The sequence below is a fragment of the Salvelinus sp. IW2-2015 genome, linkage group LG22 (assembly GCF_002910315.2).
Source record: "Salvelinus sp. IW2-2015 linkage group LG22, ASM291031v2, whole genome shotgun sequence".
Lineage (NCBI taxonomy): Eukaryota > Metazoa > Chordata > Actinopteri > Salmoniformes > Salmonidae > Salvelinus > Salvelinus sp. IW2-2015.
The window spans coordinates 17,460,557-17,474,274 of record NC_036862.1 but is presented as its reverse complement, the minus strand read 5'-3'; the positions used below and the strand labels follow the sequence as shown (position 1 = coordinate 17,474,274).

The 13,718-nt window shown below is 46.6% G+C and overlaps 1 protein-coding gene across 1 annotated transcript in view; it reads left to right on the top strand.

The window, feature by feature from the left end:
• LOC111949772 (MDS1 and EVI1 complex locus protein EVI1-A-like) overlaps positions 1-8,718 on the top strand; it is a 31,333-nt gene extending 22,615 nt beyond the window's left edge. Inside the window, 5 exon segments of the mRNA XM_070433849.1 lie at positions 1,511-1,680; positions 3,360-3,504; positions 5,583-5,822; positions 6,085-6,259; positions 6,488-8,718. Coding sequence (XP_070289950.1) covers positions 1,511-1,680; positions 3,360-3,504; positions 5,583-5,822; positions 6,085-6,259; positions 6,488-6,622 — 865 coding nt within the window. The 3' untranslated portion in view covers positions 6,623-8,718.
• The last annotated feature ends 5,000 nt before the right edge of the window (positions 8,719-13,718 follow it).

Here is a 13,718-nt window from a genome sequence, read left to right as displayed (position 1 = left end):
GAAGAGGGGAGAGGGGGGTAAAGAAATGGACAGTTTGGCTGAAAAATTTAAGCGGTCGATGAGCGAGCCACGGGCAGCATAGTCCAGCGCGCGGTAGCAGCTGGAATAATGACTGTGATGTCGACTACGACAATACGACGTGGGGCGACTCGCCGCTAGCACACAACCACACACACACACACACACACACACACACACACACACACACACACACAACACACACACACACACACACACACACACACACACACACCACACACACACACACACACACACACACACACACACACGGAGTACTCAATCCAGGCGAGTCCCAGTTGACCACAGGCGGAGGACATCACGCGCCCTCCTGCAGCCAGCCTGATTAGATTAGCCTCTACCCTCTGGCCCACGCTTCATTAAAATCTCTGCGGAAGATAACAGGCCGCTCCTGAGGGACGGCCAATCGGACACCGCACGCCTACATTCCAGCTAGGAAGTAAAGATGCCTAATCATCTTGCTATAATTTTGCATGGAGGGGGGGGGCCTACGCCCCTCAAACAGATGTGCACGATGAGGCCGCCTAGGCTCAACAGATTTGCCTTGCCATGGCTCTGCTTTTGTGATGAGAAGAAGTGTGATTTGCTATTGCTGCTTGGCCAGGAGATAAGAGACAGAGCTGGTTTCACCTTGAACGAGCTCCTCCATCATGTCAGAGAGAGAGAGAATGGGGGATGGCGTGGGCTGTCCATGAACGCACGTATGTGTTTGTGTGTGTGTGTGTGTGTATCATTCGAATAGTGGAGATTGTTAAAGGCATACTTCAGAGTCAGATGAACTCATGGAAACCATCTGTATGTCTCTGCATCCAGTATGYAGGAGGTTAGAGGTAGTTTCACGAGCCAATGCTAACTAGTGTTAGTGCAATGACTAGAAAGTCTATGGTATCTACTAGCATGCTAGCAGTTACCATAGACTTCCAGTCATTGCGCTAACACTAGTTAGCAATTGTGCTAACGCTAGTTAGCAACTTCCGTCAAACTGCACACAGAGACATAGAAATGATATCTGGCAGGTAGGAGCGTTGGGCCAGTAACCGAAAGGTTGCTGGATCGAATCCCCGAGCTGACAAGGTAAAAATCTGTCATTCTGCCCCTGAGCAAGGCAGTTAACCCACTGTTCCCTGGGCGCCGATGACGTGGATGTCGATTAAGGCAGCCCCCCCGCACCTCTCTGATTCAGAGGGGTTGGGTTAAAGACACATTTCAGTTGAATGCATTCAGTTGTACAACTTACTAGGTATCCCCTTTTCCCTTACCCTTACTAGTTCATCTGACACTGGGAAGTAGATGAAGGGCTTCATTGTCAAAACCCTGAAGTATCCCTTTAAGGCCTATGTCTTTCMTTGCTTGTATTATTTTACTGTATCTACTCCAGCATGTGTGTAGTGTATTTGTATTMTTCCACTTGAGTCCCATCTGTTTTGACCTTTGACCTCTATGAGTGACCCCTACCTATCTGTCTCCTCAGGTGTAAGTACTGCGACCGCTCGTTCAGCATCTCCTCCAACCTGCAGCGCCACATCCGCAACATCCACAACAAGGAGAAGCCCTTCAAGTGTCACCTYTGTGACCGCTGCTTCGGCCAGCAGACCAACCTGGACCGTCACCTCAAGAAACACGAGAACGGTAACCTCTCAGGTGAGAGAGCCTCTCAATCAATCAATCAATCAATCAAATGGATTTATAAAGCCCTTGTTACATAAGTAGTTGGTTACAAAGTGCTTTACAGAAACCTAGGAAATGAACCTGTGTAGTCGTAGTGTACCTACATCCAGTAACTTGCAGGTGCAGGGTGTCATGTAAAAATCTTCCCAGCGTGAAATAGTTCCCAGTCGCTATGATTGTGACATCATGTTGTAAAATTTCTCCCAGTGTGAAAATGTTCCCAGCTCTTTATGTGGATGGCTGAGCGCGTGCCATGTCTCTCTCACCCTCGCTCACCTTTGATTTAGCTAGCTGGRCGAGATGGCTTGTTCTCAGAGGTGTGCAGTTTGTAAAGCTAAATACAAAAAATTATGTCTTGAAAGAAAGACAGACACACGTTTTAATGCTACCGCAGTTTTATTGTGGAATGTTTCAAACCTTACAAACTCTTTTGGGTCCAAGCGTTATGCAATAAAACTGCGGGAGCATTCAACAGTGTGTGTGTGTCTATCTTTCTTGAAATGAACTGGTGACCAACAAAACTGCTGATGATTKAAATATATTTATATGCTGTGTGAGCACTCACTCACTCAGCCTCAATTGCCTCCGTAAATTCTCCAGCTGTTTAATGTAATTTACTTACGGTTAAAGAAAGCATTTGGGGAAGCTAAGAAATMAGATTAAATGAWTCTGCCGTCCGTCTCTGCGACAACACCATACCATTGCGCTCTGAATGTTCGACGACTCGGCAGCTTTTTTGGCGGTACAAATCATCGCTGGTTGAGTGTGATAGGTCGCTATGCGTCGCAGCAACCCCCTGGATCGTATCAGAAATGTGGAGGCAAGCAGGAGACACCTGGCCAGACGCCCATCGTAAAGTTCTGGTTGGGGAGCTGGTCTAGTTGATCAGATACATTCACTTATTAAAGCAAATATTGGCATGGCATTCTCTGGAAACCTAGAGACTCATTCGTTTGGTCCCATCACTGTCTGAGCTCCTAGTGTCAATATAATATTGGTTCGCTTAAATATATGCTTACTATACTCTCTACCGGGTACTATATTGGGGATGAGTACTGCCAGGTAAAAACAGACTGGAGTACAGGGTTAGGGACTGCCATATCAATTCCGGAAGTACACAAAAATTCAAATTCTAAATTGAACTGAAATGAAATGGAACAATTGACCTCAACCCTCGCAGTAGCTTTACTTCCAGGTAATAAGGCCAGTGTAAGGGTGCTATTCCTGCAGGCCTTGGTCCAACACCACAGTAGCTTTACTCCAGGTAATAAGGCCAGTGTAAGGGTGCTATTCCTGCAGGCCTTGGTCCAACCCCACAGTAGTTTACTTCCGGGTAATAAGGCCAGTGTAAGGGTGCTATTCCTGCAGGCCTTGGTCCAACACCACAGTAGCTTTACTTCCGGGTAATAAGGCCAGTGTAAGGGTGCTATTCCTGCAGGCCTTGGTCCAACACCAACAGGAGATTCAGTACATACTGGTACACTGGTGCCCCATGCAGGCCAGTGGGGGATTGGTTTCTCGTCAAGTATCTGATTCCAAATAGTTTCTTGTCATCCAAAGGGAGAATCCAATGGGGCTGTCACTGTGGTCTTAATTGTATTKTTTTAATATTAATATTAAAAGTGACTGATTATAATGTTGTCTTTCTGTAGGCACGGCTGCGTCCTCCCCTCGGTCAGAGCTGGACAGCAGCAGCGCCATCCTGGACGACAAAGAGGACTCCTACTTCAACGAAATACGAAACTTTATCGGCAACACAGGCCAGAACCAGCCGTCCCCTGACCATTCTGAGGAAGGGTAAGTAATGTGTTTTGTCTGGATTTGTGTGTACTATATGTATGTGTGTGTAAAAAAAAAAATGCTTTGACAAACAGTACATGCATTCATCATTCATCTTATCCTCTGTAGCACACACACACATGCGCACACACATGCACACACACACATGCACACACACACATGCACACACACACACAAACGAGAGGCCTGCTTTTCTGCAGTACATATTCAGTGCTTGAGGCTTAACAGGGAGACGATTATAGACAAACATGGGTGGACACGGCCTCTCTCTGCTGGCCTGCTAGGGCATTCTGATGCACTTCAGCCTTTATTCATTTCTGTGTGCGTACGTGTGTGTGTGTGCATGTGTGTGCAAGCGTGTGTGTATTAATGAACATGTCGCCCAGGGAGGTTCGAGGCAACAAGCAATCATCACTGACGACATCTGGGATAATTACAACATTTGGAAACGTGCAGGAGCTTTTTACAACTGTTGACTTTCGGCCGTGCATGTGCACCGGTATCGGCCTTGCAWACAATTATGTCTGATGATTATGCAAATTAATTCTTGTAAAACTATGATCAACTTCAGGATAGCGGTCGGCTACAGGTCGGCGGACTTATTTTTACGTGCCTTGGGTTTGATCAGGGAGGTAGAGATAGAGATCTCTGWCTTTCTTTTGATTGTGTAAAAAAGGGGTCGTGGGTGCAGCGTCACAGAGACATGGGGAGAGAGGGGAGAGGAGGGGGGGAGGCAGGAGGACCCGGGAGCGACTAGCTCCCACATCTGGAAGCAACATGTCCGCCTACAGGAAGAAAGTCGGAGAAGGTGGGGTCAGGGGGTCGGCCCGTGTTTCCTTTCAAAGTGCGGCGCTCCTGACTACTTATGATAGATACTTTATCCCCAGCAAATTACCACGTTTGAAAGCGTAATTAGCGGATCTGTTTTCTTAATCACGGAGMCTCTGGTCTCGGCCGGCGCTGCTGGTCTCGCTATGCAGTGCGTTGCGATGTCGACACGACATGGCAACTACCACCTTGGCAGCCCTGGCCCTCTCCCAGTCCCACCCAGMYGGCGCGTTGCTTTTCAACTCTGTCCAATTCCCGCTAAAATCGCCCCAGTCTGATAAACGCTAGACATGGATAGCAGATTCTCCCCATTGTGCTAAAATATGCAATTATTCTCCCACTCCTTTTCTTCTCGACTCATTGCAAACTCAGCTTTTCTTCTCCTTCAAATAGATCATTTCCTGGACTCTTCACGGTCCTCTAATCTACGAGCGATTTTGGCGGGTGTATAACTAGGGTCCGCAGCCAGACTTTGTGTGCTAGCCTCTTCTAGAAAAAGACATAGTTGGGAGCTGACGAGAGACATCCCGGAGTGTAATTAGTGAATCAGTCTTAATGTGGTTCCAGATGATTTACCAAATGGTGGTTTCCTGAGGCTGTAGAGACAGTGGACAGATTAAACCCCTGTCAGGTTTTGATAGCTGGGCCTTTTCTCTCCGTGGGGACCAGGGAAATGGGCCGSTTGGCAAGGCCCTCATAACTCTCCCACCAAATGGGCCTGTCAGCTAAATATTTTGCCTATTAGATGAATCTGAGATAGTAGGAAAATAAACAACGGGAGAGACCGAGCGGTGCTGTTAAGTGCTCCAGCGATCAGCGAGACGTTCATAGAGCCCGTGCCCAGAGGGGCCCCCGAGACGCGATGACAAACGGGATTCCGGCTCTGCCTCTCTCTGCCCCAGCTCAGCTGCCATGGCTCGCTCCGCTCCGCCCTACGCTGCTCTACCCASTCGCTCTCTATCCTCTCTCTACTCCCATTGTTCACTCAGGAAGGAGGGACTCTTACAGGGACTGACTGGCCAAAATATACAAGACCACAAGACCACATTTCATTATAAAGTTTTATGTAAGAATGAGTGTGTTAGCCTTGTATCCATAAGTGTATGGTGCATGGCAATGATAGAAGAGTATAATTGGCTTCAGCAAGTACAACATGGCCAAGCATGAGCGTGTATGTAAAGTMTTTGCAGTACTGTGCTAGTGATGTGCTAGGTTTTACTCATGTATTTCCTGGTCTCCGCTCCTAGATTGAACGGTGGTCCTATCGAGGAGGAGAAGCCCCTGGTGGCCAGCCATGGGTCATGTGACCTGGAGGAGGGGGAGGAGCTTGGCGCCGAGGAGGAGGAAGGGGAGCAGAGCAACAACGCTGACGGGAAACCTAGGGACGAAGCTCTCCCCGGCAACCTAGATGGTGACATCCTACACAACGAAATAGAATTTGARGGCCCTAGCGATTTGGAGCTTAACTGCAAGACCTCCCCAAGGAGGTAAGAGTTATGGGGATTAGCCTCCACCATAAATATCCACTCACGCAACTATGTAGACTAAAATATATGGACACATACGCATATGTACCAAGCTGAGACATTGTGACAGTATATTGCCATTCTTTAAATCCCCTGAAGGGATCATTGAATGGAATTGAGTTGAGTTGAGTTAGTTCAATTTAATTGATTTAAGTTTAGTTGAGAAATTGAATTGAGTTGAATTGAATGTTGACAGGGATTCGGTTGTCTCCCTCCTCTCCAGGTATGAGGAGGAAGAGGATCAGAGTAGCTACTCTGCGCTGGARCACATCCGTCACTTCTCTGACATGCATAAGATGGAGGACAGTGAGTTCAGTGACGGGGACGGCACCTCCTTCGGCTCCCCCAGCCTGCCTGAGGCCGTCAAACAGCCCCTGTACAGGAAATCCAAGTCCCAGGTAAGTGTGTGTTTGTTGTGTGTGTGTGTGCGTGCCTGTTTGTGTGACATGTAACATGATAATGTATGAAAAAGTATAAAAATGTATGCAATCAAATCACTACTGTGAGGGGGGGTGTATATGTGCAACCGTGTGTGTGTGCTCATGCATGTGCGGTGTATTTGTGTGAGTGTGTATGTATACTTTAGGTGTGTATTGGAGTTAACCTGTCCCTCTCCCTCTCCCCAGGCGTACGCCATGATACTATCTCTGGCTGACAAGGACGCACTCCACCCAGCCAACCACACACCAGCCACCATGTGGCACAGCCTGGCACGGGCCGCTGCTGAGTCCAGTGCCATCCAGTCCCTCAGCCATGTATGATACCGCGATCCCTGACCCCTGACCCCTAACCCCCCCGACCCCGACCTATCGCACTGAGAAGCCTTGGGGTCCGTCAGCGGGGCCCCTGGCCCTTGGCCCGTCACAGACTGCTGAGCAGAACCACGGCCCATCTGACTGTTGAGCAGAATGCCTTACACACGTGCAGGGTCACCGTCCACAGAGAACCGCCCAGCCCTCCAAGAGATCCAACAAACATCCCTTCTGTGACCTTAAATTGAGTCAGTATGTTTAATATCAACGACAACGATGATGATAGTGATTATTGACTATGGTGATGAAAATAACAATGGTAAGTAATAATAGCTGTATTTATTCTGTTGAGTTCTTACGTTTTGCACAGCAGCGGCAGCTGGTAGGAGGGATGATGGAGATGGTTTTGTTAGATGTTACATTGCTAGAGCATTTCATGTGTCCACTCAGCTGAGAACAGTCTTCCTCAGTGTGAAGTCGGTTGTATTTAGAGAACCCATTCGTGACCGCGGTCCAACCACGGTTTGATATGTGTACAGAGTACAGGCCCTACCTAGCCCCACATAGCCCTACRTAGCCCCACATAGCCCTACCTAATCTTACCAGGCCACACCTAAGCATCCCTAGCTCCACCTAGAACCTCATAATCCTACCTAGACCTACCATGCCAAAATACAGCTACCTAACCCCACATGGCCACTCCTAGCATACCTGGCCACTCCTAGCATACCTGGCCACTCCTAGCATACCTGGCCACTCCTAGCCTTCCCAGCACCACAGCTTCAGACCTTCTCAGCTGAATTGGAGTATCWGTGAAATATGTTACGAGAATGATTCCCTTTAACCCCTGGATATAAACAGGTGTTTTCCATCAACATGTACTTATATAAATGCTAGGATACTTGGAAGGGTGGGGCTGAATAACAACTTGGGTCCAAATAAACTTCACCTCTCCAAGAAAGATGGTGCTACAAACGTATTACGACAAGATTGTTGATGAACGAAGAACAAAAGAAAAATTGAAAACGGAGAAAAATCGGACTGGTTTTACAACCCAAGAAAGAGTTTGCATAGCTGCGTGTGTCTGCACAATCACAGAACTGTACACGAGTGTCTGCAAACTGCGGCTCTGAAGCTGCACTCCGTCCCACCCTGCTGCACTCTCTGTGAAAGGATCTAAGTAGTTTGTCYTTTTAGTGGAAGTAAAAAAGAAACCACAATCTTTTTTTTTTACTCTGAAAAAGTAGCAAGTGCTGAATTATCGTTGTTAAACAGTAAAAAGGGCATCTCTCCTCCTTCCCGAAACCCCAAACTCATCGTAGTCGGCCAACGATACCACTAATTAGCCTAAATGCTAGTTGTTAGCTACCCCCTTCCTCGTGTGTCTTTCATTTTTTAGACAATCATGTTTTCTTGTGTTGTTTTTTTCTACATTTTTATTGTTGTTGATGTTGATGTTATTGCTGTTGTATGTTGAGAATTGTATTTATTTCTTGGCAAACTGTAGTTTGTTTACTGAATAGCACTGCTCTTACCCATAGCGAAGGGTAGATTCCTCGCTGGGGCCTACTCCAGAACTCAATGGGATTTGTAGACGACGTTTGAGTGCCGGATAGTATTAAACATACCATTCACTCTTTATTCTTCTATTGAAACTGGTTGATGATGAATAGATATTACTTCGGGTTTTTTTGTACGACAATTTATTGATTCAATTGTAAATGGAAAAAACAAACATTATAAAGACATGAACAAATAAAAAGATGCCAGGTATAATTTCTTCATAATCGCATGATTGGTCTTCATAGATCTGTATCTGGCAGTTTTCTACGGTGGTCTGCAAGCTTGTGTGACGTTCAGTCCATGTTAATCCCTTGTGCCAAACCTATAATAAATAACAGATTATATTCATTTATCCTCCCATTTTGAGGGACCAGATTGTTTGTTTTTTGTCGTTGTTGTTTTTGTTTATAATCCATTTTAAAAAGTAATCAGCAAGTGGAGGTACTTTGTTTTAATGCTTTCTACAATGTAACTGTAATGCATTTCAATTCAATACTGTGGGAGGATCAACTAAGAAATAAAGGACTACAATGTGGATTAAATGTGTGCTCTGGCTTTCTCTTCCTCTCTCTGACTCTCTCTCCCTGCCCCCTTCCTCCCCCCTCCCTCCCTCTTGTCCAGACAGTGTGTTAAAATAAGAGCTGGGAGTCAGAGAGACACCTGGCCCTTTCTCCTGGCTCTCCCAGGGCCTCCGAGTGCGAGATAACTCTGGTCCCCCCTTTCTTCCCAGGCCATGGCACAGAGAGCGACATAGACAGAGGGAAAGAGAGACTGAGCCAGACACAGAGGGAGAGAAAGAAAGAGAGATTGGGCCAGACACCGAGGGAGAGAAAGAAAGAGAGAGAGAAAGAGAGGCTGAGGGAGAAGCGTAGTGTAGTGGAAGCGGAGGCAGGAATGTGTCCTTTTTATTTGGGGCCATGTTGTGGGCCATGATGGATGAGGTGGGGAGATGTGATGACCTGGCTCATCGCTCAAACGCTCAATAAGACTTCCCATCCTGCAGGCGTCCCTGTCAGAACCCCCCTTGCCCCTCCTCATCCCTCCCACACCCCCCCTGTCACGGCTCGCATTTGTGGGCGGACATTGTGGCTGAGAAGCCCCACTCACTTCCATTGTCCAGTCCATGAGTGGGGTGTGTGGGGGGTGAGGAGGTTTTGTGGGGGGGTCTGACAGTGACTATCCCAAGCCCTGACTCTCCAACACATTTACAGTGGCTATCACCAAGCCTAATGGATGGGATGATTTTTTAAGCGGGCCTCGTCGATCAGCCCCGCCGTTCCGTCAGTCCTCCTCCGCGGGGTGTCCAGCTTTGATTAGGTCACGGCGGGTCAGGCAGCGTTGATGAGGTCAGTGTGGGTCGTCCAGCATTGATGAGGTCAGTCTGTGCGAACGGTGCAGGGTCATAATGGAGTGGAGGTGACATAGCTGGGAGCATAGGAGGCTATAAGCTGTATGGACCAGAGGGGACAGTATGTATGTATGGACCATTACTGACCTGCCTGACCACGGGGTAACGACACACCCTGTATACGCCTCTCTGGAGATTATAATAATAACAATTTAAAGATGTGCTCCGGAAGCGACTGGATGTGTCAACGTGTAGTTCATACATTCATAATCTATAAGTAGAATTACTGTCTTGAGCTTCAGCCCTGCCATTTAAGTCACAGCTAGCAAGATGCACACACAGCAGAGAGAGTGAGAGGAAGAGAGAGAGACAGATGAGAGCAATGACGTGTTGCACATATCTGCACAGATATGACGTAGTCACAACATTTTTGGGACCCGTTTTGTCTCTTGAGCACTACTTTCAGAACTACTGGCTAAAAAAGTATGCAAATCTTAAGGAGAGTCTCTTTAAGTATTTTCATATCTATGCTCAAACGCTAAACTAGGATACTTGTCATTGTAAAGAGCACTAGCCAGGCATTATATCAACAAAGTCGAACCCATAGACCAGAGGGGCCATTTCCTATTGAAATAACTCAAAATTATTAATTGAAAGTAGGGTAGTGTGTGTATGAATGTGACTGAGAGTGTGTGGGCAGGGGGTGAAGGGGGCATGGGTCCTGGTTTGGCAGTGTACCCTGTTGGGCTCCTCAGCATTGCTAATTTGATCATTGTGGATTAGCACATGCCAGTGTCACCTATCTCGGCTCACATTTAATCCACATGCTGAGACCGTTATTACCACCATTATCCACAGCTCCACATAAAGACCTCTGTGTGTGAGAGTGGGGCTGGCAGGCTCGAGGGACACGTGGTGTGTGTGTGTGTGTGTGTGTGTGTGTGTGTGTGTGTGTGTGTGTGTGTGTGTGTGTGTGTGTGTGTGTGTGTGTGTGTGTGTGGTGTGTGTGTGTGTGTGTGTGTTGTGTGGTTGTGTGTGTGTGTGTGTGTGTGTGCGTGCGTGCGTGTATTTACCCAAGCTGGGGGAACACAGAAAAGCAGCGTGGATTAGTTAATGTGATCTGGTTTATTTAATTGCAGTGTGTGTCAGAAAGGCGGGGTTTGTGGTGACCCTGTGGGGTGTGTGTGTCAAGTGTATGTGTGTCTGTGGGCGTAGTAGTGCACTGTAGCGGTCCTCTCCTCAGTAGGGCTGGGAGCCAATCAGCTAATGGGGAAGCTGGCAGAGGCTCAGAATCCATCAGGCCTCATTATGGCCTCGCCACCCTCCCTCCTCTCTCTGCTGCCACTGCCACCCGCCCAGTGGGCCCTTGTGTGGCACACTGCCACCCGTTCACTGGAACATACATCACGCCCCAGAGAGAGAGAGAGAGAGAGAGAGGCGAGGGGCCGTCGCAGCTGGCTCTCATACTGATTAACTTGGTACTCCAGCTGACTAAGATGCCGGGGGAAACATTGTTGAAGAGGAAGGCATGGGGGTGTACAGTACAAGGGGGGTGGAGGGTGAGGGGTGTGGGGGTATGGAAAGGAACATGATTGCTGGCTTTCAGTTGGCATCAAGCGACAGCCAAAAAGGGGGAACTCCAACAAATCATCACACTGAGTTTTTGTCTGGTTTTTCAATAGTTTAATAGTGGTAACACCCCCAGTGTTTCCCTACATCCCTGGGTACTTGTGTAGTGAAGGGGTAAGCCAGCCACCCAGCCTGGTCAGGCTACAGACAGGACAGCCWACCCAGGCAGCTCCTCTCCTCTCTGGAACAGAGAGCTGCTGAGCTCCTTAAGACTGCTGGTGGTTTCATTACACTACTTGTTTTTCTCCCAAGGGGCTATGGGTCATTAGTGTTATTGATGGGGGCCCAGTGGGGGCCAGCTAGGGGAACAGGCCAAGGGAACCGCCATGCACATGATTTTAATATGACAAGTCTTAATCAGGGCAGGCGTGTTAACAGAACCACTTTGAGTTTGTTGTTGAAATCCTCTTGGAGTTATTGAAAACCGGAGAAAAAACTAAGACAACCAGTCTGTGTGCGTCCCAAATGGCACCAGAGCCCTTGTCAAAAGTAGTGCACTATATAGGAATTAGAGTGTCATTTGGGACAGAGCCTATTATTCAGAAAAATTGTATTCAGATATCCCCTTTACACATCCCTATCCCACTCACAGTGGTCTCTTGGGCAGGTAGGGAGAGTCAAGTTTATTAGTATAAAGTCTTGTTTTTTGCACCATGCTCAGCGCCATCCAGTGGTGGACATAGAACAAGTGCACCAAACTGGGTTTCTAGGTAAGATCCATTCCTAGAGCCCCGATTCCGACCCGAGTTAAAAACACGTTAATGGAATGTTATTCCTTTTTTACGCACTTTTCTTTCTATGCTTATTCTGACCTTGAACTTAAGCATGAGAATAGCATGCTATTCACCCCCTACTCCTTCAGGGTGGAGATGTAAGATGTATCAACATGACATGTATTGCGGCCACTTTTCCACAGGGAAGCYGGCTATAAATAGATGTGCCGTTATTCTGAATTTTTATTGTGCTCTTAATAATTTGCGTGTATGACATTTGAACACCCAAGCTATAGGCTTCTGTAGAGATGAACTTGCGCTTCAGAATGCTTTAATTATAGCCTATGCCCGGGTTTTATTTTACAATTTGTACCATGTTAAATATTAGTCACTATCGGGAGCCACAGTCAGTAATACCCACATACATTTATAACTGTCACTTAGGTGTTACTTTTCTTCAATTTGTAGTCTACATTTTGCATCATTCCATTCCGTTGACCTTTCTTTCCTCTGTCACGTCTGTGTAGTTGTTCCTGAGGGTCACTAACATTACTGGATCATATTAGGCTAATGTTGGGACATGTAGCCTCTATGAATCATTATGGAACTCAGACCACAAGTAGCAGGTTAAACCTGGAGCCTGGCGATGGTTCATGACGACTGGACCTTTGTCACACAGTTCCATGAATAGTGAGAATTAGGGTAMATTAATAGGACTTTTGTACACTTTTTTCCACCTTCCAATATTTCATGGATTGAACTTGAATATGACACGTTTCATCATGAATCAAACCACTGTATTTTTTATTCATCAACATATTTTGTGAGTAAAGGCTCTCCAAACCTGTTTTTGTATTAGTCATACATACTTTCCTAACCCTAAAAATGGCTAAATAATCTATAAGATTAGAGTGATTTTAAATCTACCAGTTGGTGCTGAAACGAAGACAAAGATGCATAGATGGCATTCTTTCATTGATCCCTATATTCTGAACCGGTTCTCTCTYTGTATTCTAGTCTGTCAAAAAAACATTGAATTAAAAGGTACATCATATTTAAAGGGATGGCCTAATTTAAGATAAATGCACTGAAAACCCTATTGAATGAAAACTAAACGAGAAAATATGCTGACCAGCAAGTGGGAGGGTTTTCAGCAGTTGAACTACATGTATTCAGTGTGCAAGTGAACCACGCCTGCAAAGCCTGTTATGCACCTGCATAAGGTAAGTCTTAATAACAYCTACAGAAAAGTCCGTAGGAAAGGCCTGCGTAAGGAAGGCGTAATTTTCTACGTCGGAATTGTGCCCTGGAATTTCACATTTATGCGGATTTATTATCATCACAGGGCCTTCTTGATTCAACAGTCAGAACATTCAGTTGTTGGAGTAGATATTGTAGGTTGATAGTGATAATAATTCAAGTAAAATACACACATTGTCAGACTAGAACAGATAAATAAACAAAAGGAAGCCTTTGCATCCCTTGCTTGGTGTTAACAGTCAGAGTGTGGAGAGTTCCTAGATACCCATCTTTTAGCAGGCTTGGCATTTCACATTTATTTTCCTACGAAACAACCAAACAAATGGCGCAGGACGACGCGTTGAAATTATTTCCCCCTGGTGATTTATCGGAGCCGCTTGCTTTGTCAGTTCCAGTTCAAACAACTTGCCCTCGTGTGATCTGACTGAGCACAAAGGGAGAGYGAAGTAGGCTAGTAATCTTGACGACAGCGAAGTGATAGAAATCGCTCTTTGCCGAGAGAGTGGAGTGTATGCTTAATTACAGCGAAAAAGTACCCAGATGCGATCTTACCTTGCAACGGGCTATTTCATCGCCGGTTTCCTGCCTACCC